The sequence below is a fragment of the Triturus cristatus genome, chromosome 4_2 (assembly GCF_964204655.1).
Source record: "Triturus cristatus chromosome 4_2, aTriCri1.1, whole genome shotgun sequence".
NCBI classification, from domain to species: domain Eukaryota; kingdom Metazoa; phylum Chordata; class Amphibia; order Caudata; family Salamandridae; genus Triturus; species Triturus cristatus.
The window spans coordinates 80,493,352-80,517,445 of NC_140586.1; the positions used below are offsets into that span (position 1 = coordinate 80,493,352).

General features: G+C 48.4%; 1 protein-coding gene across 1 annotated transcript in view; it reads right to left on the bottom strand.

Moving 5' to 3' along the window:
- LOC146833028 (tetratricopeptide repeat protein 39A-like) overlaps positions 1-15,437 on the bottom strand; it is a 223,920-nt gene extending 208,483 nt beyond the window's left edge. The window contains exon 1 of the mRNA XM_085600625.1: positions 15,114-15,437. Within this exon, the coding sequence (XP_085456751.1) occupies positions 15,114-15,142 (29 nt within the window). The 5' untranslated portion in view covers positions 15,143-15,437. The remainder of the gene's footprint in view (positions 1-15,113) is intronic.
- Between the last annotated feature and the right edge of the window lie 8,657 nt (positions 15,438-24,094).

Consider the following 24,094-nt stretch of genomic DNA (forward strand, 5'->3'; position numbering starts at 1 on the left):
ATGAGAAATGTTTCCTTCACGAAGGGCATGGCTTTGGCACTGTTATTTTGCCAGAGTAGGAGGGGCTTTCATTTTTATGATTCTTTTATGGTTTTATATTTGCAGTCACCGAGCGCCCACACACCTTTATACCAACAATCGCAACTACTTAACTGGCTTAAAGGCGTACTGCCAGTTCGCTCCGATACAATAGTAATGTCATCCTAAACTGGTTACATGGAATGTACGGGGGCTGAACAACCCCAAGAAAGTCAGGCAGGTCTTCGCCTATCTTGATAGACACCAGATCGACATAGCGCTCATCCTAGAGACGCACCTTACAACACACACAGAAACAAAAATTGCCTCCCGCTGGGCACACGACAAAAGGGCACCCTCATACTCATCCTATTCGAGAGGGGTGCTCACTCTAAAAAAAAAATTAAAAAACTATTGTGCTGCCCACTACAGTGGCAGTGCTAACATCGCTTCAGGCCTAATACTGCAGCACTATAAAAAGTGCAATTCGACTTGTCAAAGCCTTCCTTTTAAATATTGATAATTCAGCTCTATGTAGGCCACAAGGCAGGGTGAATGGTCCTTGAAAGTAGAACTTTTAGAAATCTAATGTTAACATGCACTTACAGTGACTAGCACCCAAACACTATTTTCATTGTGGTAGGCCTAGCTGTCCTATCTAGAAAACGAGCACAGATTAAAAATCCCAATGCTCAATTTTGAGAGTGGGAGTAGCTAGACAAATACCTATAAAGTCAATTCAATGGTGAAGTCAGATTTGTAAACAATTTTTAAGGAAGAAGTAATTTTTAGAAAGTTAACTTTCTTTGTCTGACGTTCTTGGTAGCTAATTTGCATTGGCTCCCCAGCTTATCCCAGAAAGTAATTAGCCTTGAATAGGTGTGAAATGCCTCTCTGGGGCAAACAACAGCATGACCTCAATTGACAGCGATAATGATTCTGCAATCTGCTGAATATGCGGGAGCTGTGGGCATCCTTTTTAATACTACTGTGTCAAATCATGCTCTAGAGATCTGCTGGGTTTACATATAAGACTTGTGGCACACTTGAAAGGGGAGAGAACAGACTGCCAAGTGAAAGCGTGTGGATCCATTATCTGTTTGCTGAAGGACTCTGTTTTTTCCTACCAGACCTCTTTCTGTCTCTGGTATCACATATCACTCTTCAGGCATACGTGAAGGAGGAGAGAAAAGGAAGCAAGACGATTCTTGTGGATCTACTGTCTGGTTGCTGAAGGACTCTGCTTTTTTCCTACTAGACTTCTGTCTTTGGTTTTATTGGGAGTATAGTGACTGCCGCAAGTTCCATTTTAGTGTTGGATGTGGGAGGACACTAAAATTACCATAGTACACCCCCAACAAACACACACACACACCCGGAGAGCCCACGTTTTGTGTCACTGAAGACTTGTGCCATGTTGAAAAAGCCTAAGGTCGGTAGATTTGGCCCCGGGAACTTTTAGCCAATTAGTTAGAGCATGCCCAGGAGTAATTTCGACAGATCAGCTATTGTAAGGTATAAATATCACACTAAAACACACAGGGTACTCAAGGTCTGGTAAACAAGTGGCAACGTGCTGTTTGAATCCACAAGAGGCAGGTTTTGGGCCTCAACTCAGCCCTCGATCCAGCAAGGATTGTCACAGCAGACGGCAAAGTCGGAGCCCTGTTATACCTTGCCTGGAAGCATCAGGGTTAGGACCAAATCCTAACTTGAGGCTTCAGACAATGGTGGATCTGTTCCACAGTTCTAGATCATTGGTTGTATTGCACTTCCTTTTACCTGATTCTTTCTATCTCGTATTTTTTTGCAGAGTGACTAGAAAACAGTTCCTGATGAAGTCCTAGACACCTATTTAAAGGTAACAAAAAAGCTGAAACATGTTGGCCCTTCACTTGCGGTTGGGTTGAAGAAAGTTCTCCATCTCTTGTTCTAATCCTATTTCTTGGGGACATAATAAAGCTAGTCTTAGTTCCACCAAGAGGTAGTTTTATGTTTCACTTCATTATCCCTGCACTCTGCACCATCACCCACACCCATTGCCAATATAGGGAGTATAAATCCAAAGAGCTCCTCTCCTGTGGGGGAGTTGTAGTTCTTACCATAGACTTTGCTTATGGTTTAAAAACTAACCTTATGAAGAAAAACCAAAGGATGGGTGAGGGTTTCTGTTCTAACAGAAAATTGCTTTTGGAGGGATATAGACAGAGTTCCCCTAGCCAAGTTAGCACCACGTTGCCACTTTGGTCACAAGATCTCAAACACCCTTAGTAATTTTGTGTGATTTGGCAATAAGTACTTGCTGGTCTTGAAAAGCTCTCTGACCCTCTTTTGTGGGTTTTTTTCCTAAATGTGGCACCTCCAGGAACCTACTTCAGAACATTTCCTGGACCTGCGGAAGCTCAGAAGATGACTGGACCTACTGTCTGTGACAACCTGAGATGAGCCCTGGAAGACTGGACCTACTCACAGGACAAAGAAGTGGACTCCAAGGTTAATAAGGCTTTCCTCCCTCCTGTTCAAACTAAAGGGAGACAACAAGTTATAAGAGGGCTTTTCCTGGAAGTACCCAGCTGAACAGTGGCAACTGGACCTGGACTGGACCCTACTATTGGCTTCTGTCTGACACCCTATGGGTGTCCAAGTGCCTCCCCTGAGGTCCTTGGGGGGCTTTGAAAGTGTCCTCTTGTGGTGGATTGGGACTTAAAGTACTAAGTCAGAAGATAAGATATTTGTCCAGGACTAACCTGGTCACGCTTTATCAAGACATCCTCAAATTCCACCTAAGTCCCGGTCTAGCATAACCTTTGACTGTTATTCGCACTTTGTGATTTTTGACGCTATAGTTTCTTAAAACTTTAAAGATTCATATGTCTGGGTTTTCTTTATTGAATGTGTCATTTTGTTTATTAAATGTTACTCTTTTTTTGTAATTTGGTTTGTGATTTTTATTTTTTTGCATTTGGACTTTGACAGTTTTGGTTCTGTATAAATACTTTACACACTGCCCTAAATTAAGCCTGTCTGCTCTTTGTCAAAGCTACCTGGGGATTGAGCTCAGGTTAATTTCGTGATTTTTAAGGTTCATCCTGACAAGGGATGCGATTGTTCCTTGAGGTGGGTAGTTACCCTTCCCAAATAATAATCCTATTTCTTACACTGGGTTTGAATATTTCTTCCTCTTGGGCCTACTTTTGCCAGGTCTTTCAAATCAGCTGTTCTTTTTGGTCACTGGATTCGGAGATAACCCTTCTTCTTTGGAATCAACTCATTATTGTGTTCAATGACATTCCAAGAGCATTTTGGCTGTACACCTTCCCACAGTATTGAAAACCTGTGATGTCTCTCTTGTAAACCCTTGAGGGCTGATGGGTGCAGATTGGATATGACTTGCAAGACACCAGGTCTACAGGTTCCACACGCTCGGGAAAAGTGCTCTGAGATTTGTGGCATGGCGGCAGCCCTGAAGCAGGCCCTACAGTCTCTGCCCAAATCAACTTCATCACACAGGTATGCTCCTGACACCTGACTGACAGAATCCATCGCCCATATGTTATGTAACACACACTCAAGCAGCTGTAAAAAAATATGGAAAGAAGAGCAGTGGTCTTCTCAGGTGAGGTATAAAGGTTGCTGGGTGATATATCATATGGTTTAGAGAACCCTTACCATATAGAGACTTAGACAGTGTTCATATCGGAAAAAACATGTGTTAGCGTCCATAGAAAGCTAAATTCAGTCCCATACAAGCAACTCCCCCATACTTGTCATTGTTCTGTTCCGACCTGGTGAAAGCTTTGTTTAAATCAGAGAAACTCTTTATGTTTTAGACCTACTGTCCATAGGTAGCAAAAGTAAGGGTGCTGGGGTGCTGCAGCACCCCAAAAATAACTATATTGAAGTTCAGAATGTGAATGATCAATAAAGATGCCTTTAGAGTTTGTATTTATTTTGTCACATTTTCTGTGCATTCAAAGACAAAGGTCAAATGTCATGTTATGTCTTCTGACAAATTACGGCTTATTCAGATACTGGTGTATACTTGTATTTCTCTGACTGCAAAGTACAGGATTTTGTAAAAGTGACCAAGGTGACAATCTAGCTGTGGTACAGGAAGAGAAAACAAAGGCTGTAGGATGTCCGTTTTTTTCTAACACACAACAACAACTTAACACCTGTAAATGAATTGTACACAGTTAAAATACATCAGCAATTAGGAAAGAATAAATGAAGCACATTTTTGGGTAATTCTGAAGGGTGATGGTACCAAAGATGTTAATAGAATCAAAACAAATCAAGATCCTTTACCTGGTGATGCGCAAATGATAACTAAACTCTGAGAAACGATTTCAAGTGGTGTAACGTTGTGATTCCCATCATCCAAACAGGTTTCCGCAAACATATGGGAACAACAACAAATATCTTGGCCCTAACACTCTTAATAGATGCCCCTTAATTGGCCAAATACCCGCTCTATGTATGCTTCATTGATTTCACCTCCGCCTTTGACAACATCAACAGAAACACACTATGGGAGAAGCTTTCCAATAGAAAAATTCCACCAATTTTACTATCGCAGCTGCTGCTACTACATACGGACACGTGGGTGCAAATCAAGTTGGGATCAGGCGATAGCTTGTCAAGGAAAGTACAGACTACCAAGGGTCTCAAACAAGGGTGCGTGCTAGCCCCGACCCTTTTTAACATCTTCATGTCGGACCTCTCACCCAAGTTAGATGACAGCAACTCTCATGCCCCTAACCTAGGAGGCCTAAATCTCTCGAACTAGGGTCATTCCAGCCACAGAAAGAATCGGCAGTAAGGAGAGGAATTACAACAGCAGTTGCATTGAGGAATCTTAAAATGAAAACAGCTAGTCGTAGCTTCACCCCTCTACTACAGGTGATCCAAGCTAAACTTATACCGGCGGGGGCGTGGCCAAGATGGCGGGGTGAGCGGACGCTTCCTCCCGTAGCTCCTCCGGCCCGGCCAAGCTTGAGCCCTTTTCTTATGCTTTTTTCCCCCCGCTGAGGCTCAGCGTGGAAGAGGAGTGTGGCGGAGCATCTGGTGCGCACGTTGTTGCCGTTTTGGTTCTGATCGCCTCGGGGGAAGCCCCCAAAAGGTCCGATCGAGCTCGAGGAGCGACGGAGGGCCTGAGAGGCGGAGCGCGTCGGAGTGCTGTCCGAGCGCCTCGGCTGGGCCTGGTGCTGAAAGTTGCGATCTGGAGGGAATTTGGCCCGTCGCTCGACGGAGGGTGAAGGAGCCCTGCGGGAGGGGACCCGACGGTGCGGAAGACTTAGAACGGGTGCTTTGGCACTCAGACCTGTGTCGGCGACACTTCGCACTGTGTAGGCCCCTGTCCCTTGGCCGAAGTACGGCGGACTCTCTGTTGGGGTCGGACCATCTGGGCCCCTGCGTGCGACAGCCTGACACCGGCGGTGGAACCTATTTGATTGCTGTGCGTTTTGGGGGCCCCGGTGGTGTCGCCGGGCCTGGTCGTTCTGCCCTGCCCCGCCCTGCCGCCATCTTGTCCCCGTGGGATCAGTGGTGTTGGCCTTCATCGGAGCCCTTGCTGGCGGATGTATGTGACCGCCGCTGCTGCCGGGCTGACTTTTTGGGGGATGCGCTGATGAGGAGCCCCCCACTGTAGCTCCCATTGCTGTCTCGGATGGGCACCCGCGGCTGGCGGTGACCGGACTGGACCGCCATTTTGTCACCTGTGACGCAGCGACTCTGCTTGTGGGGGGACACCCACGTCGAGTGCTTGCCAGCAGCTGGGCATCCCTGGGGCGGCTGGACCAGTGCCCGACCGCAGTGCCTGCGATGTCTGGAAGAGGAGGCTCGAAGAAGGGGGACCGCACCCTGCCGGACATGCTTGGCAGGGCCCAGCAACTGCGGGACAGAACACAGCCTTCGCCGGGGTCCCCCCGGGCCTCGGCGGACGTGACTGGGGGGGAGTCACCCGTCACGAGGACCTTTATGGAGGAACTGTTCAGCTCCCTCAGGGAGGACTTCCAGACACTGAAGCGGGAGGTGGCCAGCGAGGTCCGGGAAGTGCGCAGAGAAGTGGAGGGCCTTGGCGAGCGCGTTGAAACGGTGGAGACGGAGGCCCAACGCCGGGAGGAGGAGATAGTCCATCTTCAACAGGACGTTCTCCGCCTCCGGGAGCAGTGTGTTGAGCTCCAGGCCCACTCTGAGGACCTTGAGAACAGATCACGGAGGAACAACATTCGAGTGCGTGGTGTGCTGACTGCAGACGAGGGGTCCGATCTGGGGAGCTACCTGCGGGACCTGTTCCGAGAGATCCTGGGGGAAGCTGCGGACTTCCCCATTAGCATTGATAGGGCACATAGGGTTGGCCGGCAGCGCCAATCATCGGCACCTCCACCGGACATTTTGGCCTTCCTGCCCGACTTCCCGCTGAAGGAACGCATCATGACTGAGGCCCGCAGGAAACAGCCCCTGACTTTCCGGGAGCGGCCGGTGGCGCTTTACCAGGACCTCTCCGCCATCACGCTGCAGAAACGCAGGTCCTTCAGGATTGCCACTGACTTTCTGCGCGAACACGAGACGCCGTACTCTTGGGGTCATCCCTTCCGCCTGATCTTCCGATGGAACGGGGTGCTACACCAGCTACGCTCCTTGCAGGACATTTGTGGAGTCCTGGGGCTTACGGCGGCGGAGGAGGAAGGAGCTACACCGTCGTGGAGGCCCTCGGAGAGACGGAGCCGGCGGAGGTCGGCGAGGCGACGATCAGCGGCCAGCGCAGGGCGTCCTGATTCCCCTACCATCAGGGCGGACATGGCCGACGCTTTGAGGGCGGCGGCCAGGGACTCGGCCGGCTCCACCGGCGTGGCCTTGACGGCCTAATACTCACTCCGGGGGGAGATGCCTTTAGCTTCTTTAAATGCTGGGCACGGGGCGGGGGGGTCGGGGGGGAGCGGCTGGAGGTGAGTGGCTGGACGTCCACTTCGTTCTTTTCTACGGACTTGCCCGTTTTGGGGCTTGACTGGGACAATGGGGTGTTTGAGTTTGCGTTTGGCTAGTTGCCAGGGTTGTGTTTTGGGTGGGTGTAGGGGTTGTTCTGGGGTTGGGGAGGTCCCGTCCGATGTTGTCCATGCCCACGCTTGGTCTGTTTTGGCTTGTCCTGCGCGGCTGCCCCGCGCGCCCCACCCGCTGATCCCCTGCCCATTGCACGGCGCACCCGATCCCCGAGAGGAATGTCGACCCTAAAGGTAGTGACCCTTAATGTTCAGGGTCTGAATAACCCCGTGAAGCGCAGAGCGATCTTATCTTTGCTGGAGGGGACGCAGGCGGACATTTGCCTTTTGCAGGAGACCCACTTACTGTCCCGGGATTGCCATAGGCTGCGCTCTGCTAAGTTCCCTATCCAGTTCTTCTCCTCGGCAGCGAACAAGACGGCGGGGGTAGCCATTCTTCTAGCGAGCTCCTTTAGGGGTGAGGTTTTGTATAAGTGTGCTAAACAGAAGGGGAGGCTTCTTGCGTATCGCATGCGCTTGGGAGGCACAGCGTTTACGGTCGGCTCCGTTTATAGCCCAAACGACCACCAAGAACGTTTCTTAGACTCCGTGTTGGTGGAGGTCACTGCTTCCCCCGACCGCCACGTCATTTTGGGGGGAGACCTTAATATTGTCTTCGATTCTGTGATGGACAGATCGGCGCAGCGCTTCCCGCAGACGGGGGAACTGTCCCAGGCTGGGAAGGCCCGGATTGCGGAGATGGACTTACACGACCTTTGGCGCTCCATGCACCCCACGGATAGGGACTACTCTTACTTTTCACACGCACACCGAACCTACTCGCGGCTGGACTACCTCCTGGTGAGTGGACCGATGCATGCCGCTGCCACGGCGGCGGACATCGGGGTCCTGACCTTGTCTGACCATTCACCAGTCACCGGCGTTTTCCAGTGGCCGGCGGCCTCCCCCTCTCGGGGGGTGTGGCGCCTCCGGGATACCCTTTTACACAAAAAGTCTGTAGTGCAGCGCATTGGGGAGGTCATACAGGACTACCTAACTCACAATAGCAACACCGACACTTCGCAGGCGACACAGTGGGCGGCATTGAAGGCAGTCCTCCGGGGGGAATTTATCTCTATCTCCGCAGCCGACAATAGGGAGCGGCAACGGAAGAGGGACGAGCTGACTGTTCAGGTCCGGGAGCTTGAGCAGGTCCACCGCCGCACGGGGGCGCCAAGGGTGTGGAGGCAGTTGAAGGCTGCGAGGAAGCTCCTGTCGGCATTGGATCTTGATAGGGCGGAGTATGCCGCCTTGCGCTTGAAACATGCCTTCTACACTGGGGGGGACAAATGTGGCAAGCTCCTAGCACACCGGCTCCGGGTCACGCAGCAGCGTGGCGTCGTGAAGGAACTTGTGGGCACGGACGGGGTGGTCGTCTCCGGGGACGCAGAGGTAGCAGAATCTTTCCGCGGCTTCTACGAGGCGCTGTATGCTGAGGAGCCCTCCTCGCCACGGGACGCCGAAGGCTATTTGGAGTCGGTGACCCTTCCGGTGCTGGATCCGGCTCAGGCGGACCACCTGGAGCGGGATATCCATGTTGAGGAGGTGATTTCCGCTATCGCGCGGCTGAAGCATGGTAAGGCCCCGGGTCCGGACGGGTACACGTCTTTGTTTTATAAGACTTTTTGCACGGCTGTGGCCCCTGTCCTTACTCGGCTATTTAATTCCTTTTCCGAACCGGGAGCTATCCCACCGGATCTCCTGAGGGCGACGGTCGCGGTAATTCCGAAACCTGGGAAGGACCGGGCCCTCTGCGGTTCGTATCAACCCATCTCGCTCTTAAATGTCGACCTCAAGTTGTATACAGGGATTCTAGCGTCCAGGCTGGGTCCACACCTCCCCGGATTGGTGGAGGCGGACCAGGCTGGCTTTGTACCCGGCAGACAGACGGTTGACAATACCAAGCGGGTGGCGCATGTTCTGGAGAAGGCCTCGCGGATCCCGGGGGAGCGGATGTTGCTGTCCGTTGATGCGGAGAAGGCCTTCGACAGAGTTCACTGGCCGTATCTCGAGCTGGTTCTCAAGAAATTGGGAATCGGGGATAAGTTCCGCACCATGGTATTCAACTGTTATAAGCATCCTTCAGCGTCGGTGCGGGTCAACGGGTGTAGCTCCGGTGGATTTGCTATCGAACGCGGCACGAGGCAGGGCTGCCCCCTCTTGCCGCTCTTGTTTGCCCTCTACATGGAGCCGTTTGCTCAGAGGATTCGCGATAACCCGGATGCTGTTGGGGTCCGGATGGGCCAGTATGTCCACACTGTCAGCCTCTACGCGGACGATGTCCTGTTGACCTTGGACGACCCTAGGAGGTCGCTGCCTGCTTGCCTCCAGGAACTAGACGCCTTTGCCTGTGTGGCCGGCTTCAAAATGAATATGAGCAAGTCGGTGGCGTTAGACGTGTCCCTGGCTGCGGACACCAGGAGGGACCTTCAGCGACTCTTCCCCATGCAGTGGTCCTCGTCCACGGTGCCATACCTGGGGATTCTGCTGGCGCCCACATTACCGGAGATGGTTACGGCCAATTATGCCTCCCTCAGCAGGAAGATTAAGGAGGAGCTTGGTCGCTGGAGCAAGGGCCTACTGTCCGGGCTGGGGCGAATCGCGGCGGTTAAGATGACGGTGTTGCCCCAGATACTGTATCTTTTCCGGGCCCTCCCTCTCCAGCCCCCGGCGGGCTGTATACGACAAATGCAGGCTGACATCTCCCGCTTTGTCTGGCAGGGTCGCAAGCCACGAATGAAGAGGGTCCTCTCCACGCTTGCTCCGGAGGCGGGGGGCCTCGGTATTCCGGACCTCCGTAGGTACTTCCAGGCGGCACAGCTGCGATATTTGGTGGAGTGGAGCAGGTGGGAGTCCGACAAACACTGGCTCTTTCAAGACCAGGCAGTGGCGGGCCGCACTTTACAAGAGGTTCCATTCTTGCGCCGCGCGCACCGCCCCCCTAACCTTTACGCTTCTTTTGTTACGAGGGTCCCCCTGCGGGTGTGGGACGCAGTCTGTGAGGCTCGGGGCCTCACCACCTTCCCTTCGCCGTTCACACCCATAGTGGGCAACCCGGATTTCTCCCCAGGGATGGAGCCGGGAGTTTTCTCCCATTGGGTGCAGGCGGGCTGCAGGGCGCTCTTCCAGATCTATGGCCCGGAGGGAGTGATTCCGTTTCAGCAACTCCGCCAGGAGTTCGGCCTGACGGAGCTGGACAGATTGCGCTACATGCAGGTTCGGCATTGGGCCCTCCAGCCCCAGGTGCGTGACACCGCTGCTCGTCAAATTACACCGTATGAAAGGTGGCTGGCTACCCGGACCTCCAACGCTAAGCTAATTACCGACCTGTACAAGTGACTACAACCCCCGCCGTTTCACTATTACAACCCGGGGAGGGAGCGCTGGCACAGGGAATTGGGTAGGACACTCAGCCACAAGGAATGGGACAAAATTGCGTATCGGGCGCGGCACTCCGCATATCACACGGGCCTTACGGAGACCTTTACTAAGGTGTCCACTTATTGGTACTACACCCCGGAGAGACTGTATGAAATGCATAAACACACTGACAAGGGGTGCTGGCGGGGCTGCGGGCAGGACGGTACCCTCTCACACATCCTTTGGGATTGCCCCGTGCTGACCGCTTACTGGAAGGAAGTTTTGGACGAGGTGGATAAGCACTTTGGGATAGAGCTGCCGCGCTTCCCGGCGTATGTCCTGCTGGGCCTCCCCAATGACCTAATGTACCCACTGAAGTCCCGCAGGGGCAGGCAGATCGCGATTGCGCTGGGGTCTGCGGTCCAGAACATCCTTATCCACTGGCGCACCACCACTGTCCCCTCCATCACGGGTTGGTTGCATAGGCTTTGGCATGTGCTGGGAATGGAGAAGCTGTCGCTCACGGTGGCGGGGGAAATAGACCAATTTGAAGAGCTGTGGCAACCCTTTCTAGTGCTGCTGTCCACCGAATTCCGGGAGCTCACCTGTCCGAGGTATCTTAGGCTTCTCAGGTTGACGCCGCCGGTGATCCCGGCGGAGTAGATCACATGTGAGACGGGGGCCCCGGGGGGGGGGGGGGGGTGCGGGGCTTCTTGGTGAGGACTAATCTGACGCGGGACCATAGGACGGGGGGGGGTGGGGTATTGTTTTTTCTTCCTTCCTTTCTTTACTGGGGTGATGGGGGTTGGGGGGGGGGTGGATTGTGCTTTGTCGAGTTACTGCTGGTTTTCATTGCTCAGATTTGGGGTGTTGGATATGCACGCAGGGATTCCACAGTTTGCATTTCTAGCCTTTCATTTACTGTGCTTTTCCCCTGGCCCATCGAGCTATCCATCGCCAACCCTCTTGAGTTGCACCTTTTTTCTTTGATTGTATTATATGTACACTAACCTCCTATCCCCCTCCCCCATGGTTTGTTTTGTTTCAATAAAACGTTTTAAACATAAACTTATACCGGCCATCACCTACAGAAGTGAATGCTTACGAGGCACTGATGCGCGTATACTGGACAACATAGTAGCAAGGGCAATGCGAATTATATTTAAACTTCCAAAGTACACATCCCAGGCACAAATAAGGCTTGAATTTGGCCTGAGGAACCAAAAAATAGCAAGAATGGGGGGCGCATACTCCAAATGCTGGCATAAAATACAGGGAGCTGAAGTAACAACATTGGATCACCATCTCTGGAAGGAGCTAGAAAGGAAAAATGGGTGCGCAGCCGCAAGCTATCTAAAGCATTCAATAGACACCCTGGAACTACAAGATCTTTGGGAAAGCACTGGATCGCACAACAACTTCAAACAACTGGTAAATAAATCAGTAAAGATCCTCTCGCAAGCAGAGGACAAAGCAACACTAACCAACAGGGCCCATGGCTGGATTGTCATTCAAAGCTATACCAGCAGCTTCCATCAAAGTTACCTAAGCGTCGGCCTCACACGGATCATGAAGGAGAAGTTCCTACGACTAAGGCTGGGCATCCTTCCATCACAATACCATTTGCCCCCGTGGAAACGCCCTCAAGCGATAACTAACAGTCACCTATGTGGGGTCTCAAAAGAGGACATCCTTCATTTAATATGTATCTGCATGGAACTTGACAAGGAGCACAGATCCCACTTAAAACCTGCCTTAAAGAAAATGGGAATAAGAACATGCAGGCAGGCGGTTAAAGCATGCTTTGACGGCAAAAATATTCAACTAGCGTGTCACCTTGTTAAATTTCTGGATAAAGCGGAAAAAAGCTGTATTCTAGTAAGGAGTGATTGGACGAAGACATCTCATGCCGTACTTAAGTCTCATTGCCTTTTGGCAACAAACAAGGAATAATTACCTCTAAGTTAAAACATATAAATGCCAAAACTTCGGTCTCTTCTATCTTCTATTTTGCTTTGAAGGAGGCTCACGAAATGATACACGCTACTCCACAAACTAAGCAATGACCTCTTGACAACCCGGCTTCTTTTTAGACATGTTTGTATATCTGAAACTGTCTTTCTCCTATCGTTACATGTACTTTATGGAGGCAGTGTTCAACCCGGCAGTGCCCATTTTATTATAATACTCCATATCCTTTTTAAACGTTTGCACATTCGAAACTGTTTTCTTCTGTTGTCACATGGACTTTACAGAGGCAACGATTTTAAGTAATCATGCTACAAAAGAGAATATAATTTTTTTATCACAAACAGTGTGCTACTGTGGATTGGTTACTATGTCACAAAATTGATGTAGCTGATTGCAACTAGTTAACACATTCTTCCGGACGACCACTTTCTGACTGCCACGCTAGCTCGGCCATGTTTCTTAAAGCAAACTTTACAGAAACTTGCACTGCCCTAGGAACTTGTAGGAGAATGGACTCCAAATGTGACATGTTGCACTTCATCGCGGCTCCTTTTGCACTTCACTGCACACACTAAATGCCAATTTTTATACTCCTCGTAGTTTTTTGGAATCGTAATTACTCAAACTTTCTTAACTGTCTCTATTTACAAAAAGGGTTGTTTTAGGCACTTTTTACTTGTAACCTACCATGCAGCTGACTGTAATGGTTTTGATCAATTAAGCATTCTTATATGTGTCGCTCGATGTAGCTGATTGCAAAAGTTTTTATTAACTAAGCAATAAAGATTATTATTATTATTTTAAAAAGTGGTGTAACGTAAAAGGATGGGGCCTCCCTGCAGAATGTGAAGGGAGGGGTCCCTCATCTCACATATCTCACAGATGTTCATTGGCCTTGGGCGGAATGGGGCCCTGCTGTAGAGTTGTGGGCTTCTGATGGGGTCCCCTGCTCTGCAGGGACATATGTTACATCCCTGCCTTAAAGTTTTATCAGTAAAATTGCATGTCTATGCAAATTTGGTGGCTATTTCAACGGAAAATATGCTGTTTATAACAGTGCGAACCACAACACTGCTCCGAAATACACCACCAGCTACATGCCACCCCGTTACCTCTGTAATGCTGAATGGGCGTGGCACATTTGCTACGCTCGAATTTTCATAATCCCTATGATTTAGGTGATGTAACAATAATGGCAGCACCCCCACTCTGAAAATTATTCCGGCACCACTGCTACACACTCCCAGGTCTGTGGGACGCATATTGCAGTATACTACCCCCTGCCGCAAGGGGTGTGATATGTCGTGACAGATAATCCTGGCCACCTCTCTCTGCCAGGCCACGAGTCAAGCAGAGTTTACCGACAACTGGTTGCTCACGAGTTAGCACTCAAGGCAAGTATCAGGTAACAGGACACTTTGTTGTGTGTACACACACGCCTGTCCTCCCGCACCACGAACTCAAATTATATAGTAACGCAGCTCTGTGACACGTCACGCTGGTCCCTGTGACTGTGAGTGCTAGGCCGTGGGGTGGGATACCGCCCAGGCGTTATAGTCACGAAGGAACTCATGTGGGAAGGGTGGGTGGGGGGTGATATGCTTTTGTCCTGGAAACAAAGCAGAGGGTAGACTAAAAAAGTGAGAAGTAAAAAGACAGATGGGAGGGGCAAAAGAGAGGGGGAGACTAGTGGGACAAAGGGGTGACATGTTAAGACAACAGAGAAGGAGGCTGAAAGAGAAGGATATAGTGTGTAACAGGCTGATGGGGGTACTGTAAACAGAGGGGGTTCACTGGAAGCAGGAATATATAATACAGGCAAATAGGAGAGGTTACTATCTGAAATTAATGGGTGAATGAATGCCTGAAAATGGGGTGAGATTGTTATATTACGAGAATGATGGTACAAGGTGCGACACGTTGAGAGATTACATGCTTGGAGTGTGGATGGCACTGAGAAAAGTCAATTAGGGCATGCCGGGCTGAGAAAGGGATAGAGTTTATAACCTACGAGAAGGGTGAAGATGTGCGGTGACAAACAGAGTGGGGAGTGAAAAGCGGTATCAAGCTGAGAGGGAGGAGTGGTGACATGCTAACAGACGGGCAGAACGGATGATCTACAAATAAAGGACATGGGGTGGGCATGCTGACACTGAGAAGAGGGGGGGGGGGAGCGGTGACAGAACGAGAGAGGTTATAGAAAGAGTTAAGAAACACCGAGAATGGGGTTAAGGAATACCGAGAGCGGCGAAGGGAGACAGGCAAAGAAGAGAGTAGGGGAGACTGGAATTGAAAAACCAAGACTACTATGATTATTGGTAGAGGGTGAAAGGGTAGTGTGGGGGTGGGGGCAGAGTTTGCGGGATGGGGGGAAGAACAACGAGGAACTCAAGTCAAAGAGAGCGAAGGAGGGGGTCAAACAGTACGGCCAAGGGGTGACAGGTGCAAAAAAAAGCAGATGTGCGAGAAAATAGCAAAGCGAAAGCAGATCGAGTGAAGGGCAAGTTGTGAGCAGAAACGGGAGAAGGTAACTGAAAGAGAGATGGAGTCGTTTGAAAAAAAGGAGGGGGACAGAGAATAAAATGAGAGAGGGCTGATACTCTTGAAGAAAGTGAGGGCGGGGTTATAGTACAGCGAGTAAGAGGGATACCTGTAAATTATAAAGCGAGCAGCAGGTGCCGCACACGCACCTCGCACTAACGGGAGCCAGTCCACGCCTCTTACCTGCCAGCTGCACTCCCGTCCTGGGCCATGTCGAGCCCGGGTTGGTGGACAGGCCGAGGCCCGGGCGCAGGCCGAAGCTCCGGGATGTCGTGAAGCGTCCGCGGTTGTATAGCTTCGGTTCGGAGGAGGCACGCGAGGCCGAGGATCCGGTGGCCCCCAGGCCGGAGCAGGATAAAGGGAGACAAAATCCTAATTCTGAAAGAGAGGCCCCCGGCGAAGCAGGCGTGAGTGAAGTACGGGGCAGCGCTGTGGAACAAGTACAGGAATGTGCTCGGGAGAAAGAGGCGTGGGCCCTGCCTGAGAGCAGGCTCTCGTCCGCCCTGCCTGAATACACCTGTACCCGCCCAGAGACCATGTACCGCCCTTTATACACCTGTGCACGCCCTGAGCACACCTCTACACGCAGTGCACCTCTACCACCTTTAATAATGTTGTGCGTGCCTAGATCGCACTTGCACATTGACTGTGCCCAGAGCATTTGTACCACCACCATCAGCACACCTGAGCCCAGAGGGCACATGCACTACCCCCAGTACACAGCTCGCTGGGAGTGCGCTCACACACTCACAGCGCACCAGTTCCGAACTCTGTACACATACACACTCACAGTGCGCCAGTTCCGAACTCAACACATATTAACGCCCTGGCTGTGCCTGCACCGCCCTCAGTACACTTGTACACGCCCAGTGCCAAAATCACACACTGGGGCATATTTACAAGAACTGACGCATCGGCATTGACGGTCAGATTTTTTGTGCCTGCTGCAAATGCGATTGATATACAATGTGGATTTACAATATTAACAATAGACTGTATTTACAGTACAGTGCTCCATGGCGCAAGGGTTCACGCATGCGTCTGAAATTCTGATGCATCTTTTGGCGCTAAAATGACGCCTTGCTGGAGTTGATCGTAAGACTGACGCAACTCCAGCAATGCGTCAGAACACAGAGGCAATTCCCCTGTTGAAAGCCCTGCGTCAATCCCTTTGCCAGCTTTACGAAGCCGTATGGATTCAGACGCAGTCCAGTCGAAGAGTGACGCAGTTAAAAGTTGTAAAATTCACTGCGTCATTTCTACGTGGCTTTTAAAGTGGGAACGCCTACCCTGCATAAATTATACCTGGTGCAGGTATAATGGAAACGCAGGCCTCTGCAAACAGATGCATTTGCCCCAATGGCTGTGTTTGTAAATATGGAGCACTGAACGCGCCACCGCTGCGTCAAAAAAACATGGCGCTGCGGCGGTGGTAGCTCCTTGTAAATATGCCCCACAGTGTGCTTATACCATGCTTAGTACCCAAGTGAGTGTATTGTACCTGTATTGCCCTCGGTATATGTGTGTGTGCCCAGAGCGCACCCATAAATTTACAGTTCATATGTACTGTCCTCAATAAACCTGTGCATGTCCAGTGTGCACATGTACACACCCACAGTACACCTGCACTGCTCTCAGTATAAATGTACAGACCTTAGTGCATCTGCAAACGCCCAGTGTGCACTTGTACCGCCTTCACAAACCTGTGCATGTGTAGAGTACACAGTTCCATCCTCAGTACACCCACCCTTGTCCAACATGCACCTGTGCACACCCTTGCAGGCTCGGACCGTGACCGAAAATAGACCCAGGTACCAAAATAAAAGTGACCCAATTAGTGAATCAGAAAACTAAAAAAGTGGCCCATGTTTGCAAACTGGGACAGATTTGAACTTGTGAAGACACACTGTATAAATGTTTTGAAGAAGACAACATAGATTTGTGTTTTCTGCAGGCAATGTTTGTTTTACAATCAGGGAAATCAACAGTCAAAATAGGCACAGCAGACTATAAAACAGGCCAGAAAACAGCCAAAACCCTGACCCATATATTGACCTGTTAGACTAGTCCGTTGGGTGCTGCCTTATTTCCCGATAGGCCAGACCAGCCCTGCACTGTTGTTGCACCTATTCCGTCCTCAATAAAACTGCGTGCACCCAGAGTGCATCTTTACAGTCCATAGGACACATGTGTGCCCAGAATGCCCCAATGCACTGACAGTGCACCTATACATGCTCTCAGTATTAATTTTCACACCCAGATCACACATGTGCATGGCTTCAGTACACATGCAGTGCCTTCAATGCACATGTGCATGCCTAGAGTACCCAGGCATGCACAAATACAACTGTACCTCCCTCACCTGTAAATGCAAAGACTTCCCTTGTACCGTCCTCAATACACCACCACCTGCCAGTGTGCACCTTACAGGCCCTCGTTGCACCTTTTATGTGCCTCGAAAAAACCATAAATATGGAGCATTCCTGTCCTTTCCCCATAATGTAGGGCAGCGCAGCAAGGTGACTTATTTGCGATTAGCGCTGTGTTAATTTACTTAAGGTTTATAAAGCTACTTAGGGCCATGCAAGGTGGCGTTGTGTGGCTTCATAAATCTGGTTTTTGAGTTGCTTCTCTCTTGCACCATGTTGCGTGCTACAAGAACGACGCAATAGGGTGCATAAATATGTCCCTTAGAGTCAGAATGCCCCTCTACTTACCATATGCACATGTACCCTGTCCTCTAAATACAACAGCAAAGTCATGGGCGCGCTCCCAGTGTCTCTCACTAGGGCTCTTCCTTTCGATTCGAGTGCTCACCTCTGGTGAGGAATACCCTATCATTCCAAAAAGGCAAATACCAGTGTTAGCGCTTTTCTTTGTACAAATTTTACGACCACAAACCACTGTCTGATGAATTGAAGTTCACAATCAGTTTGTCTCATCAACAAATCAATGCAGTCAAATAACATGAAGTACACGAGGCCCCATAAGGAGGCCAAAGAATGATTTCATTTTCAAACCATAAAGGTTTATTTAAGGTTTAAATGTTTATAGAAGGCAGAATCATCTAGTATCAATCAATACCCAATATATGAATCCATCGATTAAGATGAAATTGAAATCAAATCAAAGTTATAAAAGAAGCAGATGGAGTAACAGAGAGTCGCCTCAAAGGGACAAGTTTAGAAAATCAGTTCGCTCATAAACAGAGTACCCTAACACTTCTGCTCTACTCTAAGCTGCATACAAGCATTTCTCTCTGTGCATCCCAAACTATGATCTACTCTGCACTAGCTTAAATTACACAATTCTAACATTTCCTCCTTTGTACATAGTTCCCATAAAATGATTCTATCAGGTTAGAGTAAAAGACACAACCTTGAGTTCATTAGGTTCTCAGGATCCTCGACAATACAACTTTTTTCAGCGTTCTTCAAAGATATATATATATATATCTGCAACAAAAAGACAAACATTGGATCAGCCTGTACTCTGCAGGTGTCTTCTTGGATTCAATGCCAACTGTGCATTCTGCAATGATTACAACAAAAGAAAACATTTCTTCTCATGAGAAATTAAGAAACAGAACACCATGTTCGACAGCATTGACATTCAGCTTGCCTAGAAATAAAAGTTCACGTCTCATGAAGCAAAATGGCGACCAACGTTAGGCATTTTAAAATGCAGGCCTATATTAGCTACGGGCAAGCTAAATGTGAATAAACACACGATTAATAATACTCGCATGTTTACATGTTAATGCCGAATTTATGCAAAAAGATATAAAACCAAAAAAACACCTTCACATCCCTCCTCTGGTGATTCTGAGAGACAACACAAATTAAACCTTCATGAACTGAAATCTTCAATTACAAAGAAGTTGTTGACTTCACCATCTTACGTCTAGGCCCCTTTAGTTTTTTTAACCCCTTCCATGCTGCGCAGATTCCGCCGCTGTGCTGACGGAATCTTGCGCGGGCGTGGTCATGACGGAACGGTTCCGTCATGAGCACAGCTCAACCGTGGCTCATGACGGAACCGTTCCGTCATGAGCACCGAAGGGGTTAATTCACAAATACCCTTATTGTGACTATTCTCAAGCTCAAGCCCTTCATGTTTCTTCTTTCATCCTCTTGATTTAGGCACCTGCTTCTCTCCATTGCACTTTGACCTACCCTTTGCAGGAATACTCTTTACCCCTCTTATAAAAAGAAATAAGCATATTACACAAATCATGATTAGTACCTAAGTTTATTTATTTGAAAAGTTTTATATAGCGCTGGCTAGACCCGGACTTAATATTGTCTTCAAAATCCCACCACCAATATCACTAAAACACTCACCAATCACGAGAAATCTGTTTCCTATTGGTTCCTATGCACCTGTTTCCTCTATCTCCTTCATCTCAAAAGAAATGTCCGACATCTTAGTAATGAACTATTTATTTGATTATTTGTATCAGGTACATAAGGGCATCACTTCTTGACATGAAGCATGAGGCAAACTCTGCCCTCTTTTGCCAGTAAGATATTAAAGCTAGCATATTCTGCAAAACCATTAGGCATATAGTCATAAACTCAGAATTTATTGCAGTTAAGCTCCAGCTGTGCTGGTGGCCAAATGATCTACCAGGGACCCGATGGGAAAGTGACCTAGGCTGTCACCTGACGGACAAAATATCGACTGTCTGCTGTTTAATGACATGCTATATCTCTCCTAACCACTGCCATAAACGTATCCATTTTAAGTTTTTATGTCGCGCTTACGTTACCCCCGGTTGACCTCCATAGAACTGATCACACCAGTTGTCCCGACTGCCCCAAATGCCATGACATGGAAGCAAACATGACCTGGACTTTTAGGCATGTTGCACACTACTGGACGGAGGTATTTTCCTGCCTGGCTCAAATGGTGGAGACAGACATTGACTCGGCTCCCCTATGGCCCTGCTTGGTCATGTACAGGATCCTCCAAAAGGCATCCACCGGTACATGGCGATGGCCCTCCTGCTCTACAGGCAGGAGACTACCCTTCACTAGGGTGATAGAGTCTACCCACCGTTAAAGACTGTCTCGTGAGCCTGGCCTACTGCGACACCACCAGTGAGCTATACGGCACACTCCAGCTCCTATCCTCCAGGCATGAGGATTTCTGGCAGCCCCTCTGAAATTATTTATTATCAGCGACATATTCTACTAAACAAACTCGGAACATGGGCGATTCGCTGCACTCTCATACACCGCATGCGACCTCAACTCACCGTTCTACTCACCCCTACGTCCCTGAGGGCCCACTCAGATCCCCCACAGCATGATCCTTACGTCCTGCCCCCCATCCTCCCTTTAACATTTACTATAAGCACTCCAATTCCCTCCTCAGTTCCATGACACCCGGAAATGTCACAAGGCGTGAGACAAATACCCATACAGAAAACTCACAGTGCCACAACTGGGAAGACATAGTTCGATGATACAGCGCATTGTTGTTGAAGTTTGATTGTGTACTAAAAATCGAATCCAACACCTGAGGTTGCCTTAAGCGCATATACTGTTCCCTACATTGCATTTTCCCTGTCTTCGTCACATCACTACAGCTGGCAGACTAATTTTTTCCTATAGTACAGTCCTAGATGCTGTATTTGAAATTGTACTGCTTATGTTCTGGAAGACTGGCATGCTGTAATATACAGCAAACACAAGGAGATGATGGACGGAGTGCTGAAACTTTTCACACTCCCCCCCCCAGTCACAGATCTGGGTTGAATCCATCATCGTTCTTTAGCTCACTTTGCCACCTCAGTTCAGACCCAGCTATATGCAAATCAGTCTCGACCTTGTGCCTCATGGGAACAGTCCAGCCCGAACTGCCAAGTCAGGTCTTCCCTGAACCAGAAACAAGCATCCTGCCACCAGTTTCGGGGTAACATCCCTCATCAGCCAGGCTAACTTGAATCCAGTGGCAAAGTGAGCAAGGGACCCACATCTCGGCATACCCTGCCAACTTAGGGTGAACAAACCAAACACAAGGAGATGATGGATGGAGTGCTGAAACTTTTCAGACACTCACCCCCAGTCATAGATCTGGGTTGAATCAATTATCGTTCTTTAGCTCACTTCGCCACCCACCCTGAATCACCACCCTGCTGGCATCGATGCAGCCCCGGTCACATCACAGACTAAACTTTGTGGCACTTGGGAAAATGTTTGCAAGTGCCCCTATGTAGAGGTAAAGGGAAGAAGGTTAATTTTAGGGTTTAGGGGTATGTAGAGGGATGCAAAGGTAATTTTAGGTTTCAATGGTGGTAGAGGTAAAGGGAGGTAATGGTGATTTTATGATTTAGGGGTAGGTAGAGATTAAGCGAGGTAATGATACTTTCAGGGTTCATGGTCGGGTAGAGGTAAAAGGGAGGAAAGGTAATTTTAGGGTTTAAGCGTGGATAGAGGTAAAAGGAGATACGAGTTATCTTGGGGTTTAGGGATGGGTAGAGGTAAAAGGATGAACATTTTAGGGTTTAGGGGTGAGTAGAGTTAAAGAGAGGTAAGGAGTGAAAAACAAGTTGTGCTGGGCTTCATATATATATATATATATATATATATATATATTCACTGAAAAAACCATAGGTTTCACACATGTTATAGTTAGCGGAAATTTTACTGATAAAAAAACAGTGAAATTGCCCCGTTATAGTTAGTGCTGGCAACTATAACACACGCGACCGCAATCCTCTGCTGATGCTAATACTGTATTTAGACACTTATTTGCCCATGTCTTCTTCCATACATTTTTAGCTATACATATATTACAAATATTTTTTTTTCATAAAGACACATATGTCATCAGCAGAAGATTGCGGTCGCGTGAGTTATAGTTGCCAGCACTAACTATAACGGGGCAATTTCACTGGTTTTTTATCAGTAAAATTTCCGCTAACTATAACATGTGTGAAACCTATGGTTTTTTCAGTGAATTTGCAAGGTTTTTTAAATGCTAATTCCTAACTATAACGTGTGTGAAACCTATGGTTTTTTCAGTGAATTTGTACGGTTTTTTAAATGCTAAGTTACTTTACGCCATTCGAGGCGTGCGCGCCCACTTAACGCAGTTCGTTCCGTGCACGGTTTTTATCAACTTTAATAAGCCCTGTACATTTGGTGGCCTTCGGCCACCAAAAGCACAGGGGGTGGGGTCAATGTGGATAGTGTTTTTTTTATTTCGATTTTATAATTTCATGTTGCCAAAATTTAGTTTTTTTTACCTATTAATAAGCCCTGTACATTTGGTGGCCTACGGCCACCAAAAGCACAGGGGGTGGGGTAAGTGTGAATAGTGTTTTTTTTTTTTTTTTTTTTTACCGTACGCTTACGGTAAGCGTACGGTAAGCGTACTCGGCGAAATTGCCGAAAAAAAAATAAAACCGTTTTTGCTCTTGGGGGATGTTTGGGGACTCCCTCAACATGACTATGTGGGAGGGAGTTGTCAAAACAGCCCCGTAACATGTTTTTGGCCATCTTGTTTGATAAACAACACTCAGTGCGAGAGACAAAATGGCGGCCGCCGCTTCCTGGTTTCGGCCGATTCGAATGTTTACTAAGATCTAAGAGCCAATCAGAATCGCGCTCGCGCACGCCACCGTACGCTTACGGTAAGCGTACGGTAAGCGTACCGTAAGCGGGCTCAGATATATATATTGATTTAAAGGCTATTTTCTCAGAATCTACTGAACAGATTTACACCAAACCTACAAAAGGCACTTCCTTGACCTAGGGACTACCTCTCTGCCAAATTTCTAGTAATTCTGTTCAGCCGTTCGGGCTGTAGCTCGTTCTAAAGGTCCTATGGAAAAATGCATGGGAAAAACGCGTTTTGGGACCCCCCTTTTATCTCAGCCCCCGCTTGACGAATCCCCCCGAGACTTTCAGGGTAGGAGCGGAGCGTAGCGCCCCACCTATTTTGAGAAATTCGCGAGGATTCATCGACCGGCGCCAAAGTTATTCAAAATAGAATGTTGAGGTTTTCCTATGGAAAAGGGGTCCTAACTATAACTACCTACTGGCGACCGCCAGTAGGTAATATATATATATATATATATATATATATATATATATATATATATATATATATATATATATATTTCCACCAAAGTGCCATGAAGCATTGGGACGGCACTCGACAACACTCTGCCAAAGGGCTATATTATGCAGCTTGCCTTCCTGTTCCGCTTTTAAGTAATTGCTGCCAACGCGTTTAAAGGTATTCAAACCTCTTCTTCCTGGGCTATAACAAGCGCCATTCGAAACTTGCATTTACCATATTTCCAGTTTCTTTTATTTGCATGTCAGCCCCCAGTGGGCATGCGTATGTGCAGTTATTAGTGCATGGTGGGACACAGAGTCCAAGTGCAAGTACAATTGTTCCTTATAGTAAGTTCAAATGTGCCTTTGTAAATTTAAAAACTTCTTATTTCCTTAGTAGGTAGTTGAACAGTTAGGCAGGCTCAATTTGCATGAGTAGACACACAATAGAGTTCCTGGACTTATTAATAACACCACAGGGGAACACTCTATAGACTAGTCTGTTTAGAAAAGCCACAGCAGGGAACACTCTTCTTTACGCTCTCAGCAGCCACCCAGATACTCTCAAGTGGAGTATCCCTTATGGTGAACTGCTGAGAGCGAGGAGAAACTGTAGCACCACCTCTGCATTTACGCAAGAACAAGAGATCATGGTTAAGAGGTTTCTGGATAGAGGCTATCCTCTGCGGGTTCTCCAAAAGGCAGTGAACAGGGTAAATCAAATTGACCGTGCCCAAACACTTAGTAACAGGACAGAAGACAGTAATGGCAGTGCCACTGATAAACAGGAAGAATACAGAGTAATTCTGACCTTTAATGGGAATTCCAGACAAATACAAAAAATACTTGTAGACAAATGGGATATACTTACCAGTGACCCCGTCATTGGTCAAACCTTTCACCACAGACCCAGAATCACATACAGAAAAGGCAGTAGTCTTAGGGACATTCTCATCCACAATGACATAACTCCTAAATCCTCTACAAGTGGACACGGTTTGAAAGGTTTTTATCCTTGCGGACATTGTAAAGCCTGCCGCAACAGTTACATGACCAAGTCTATCAATATCCCAGGTCAAAGATCACCCAAAA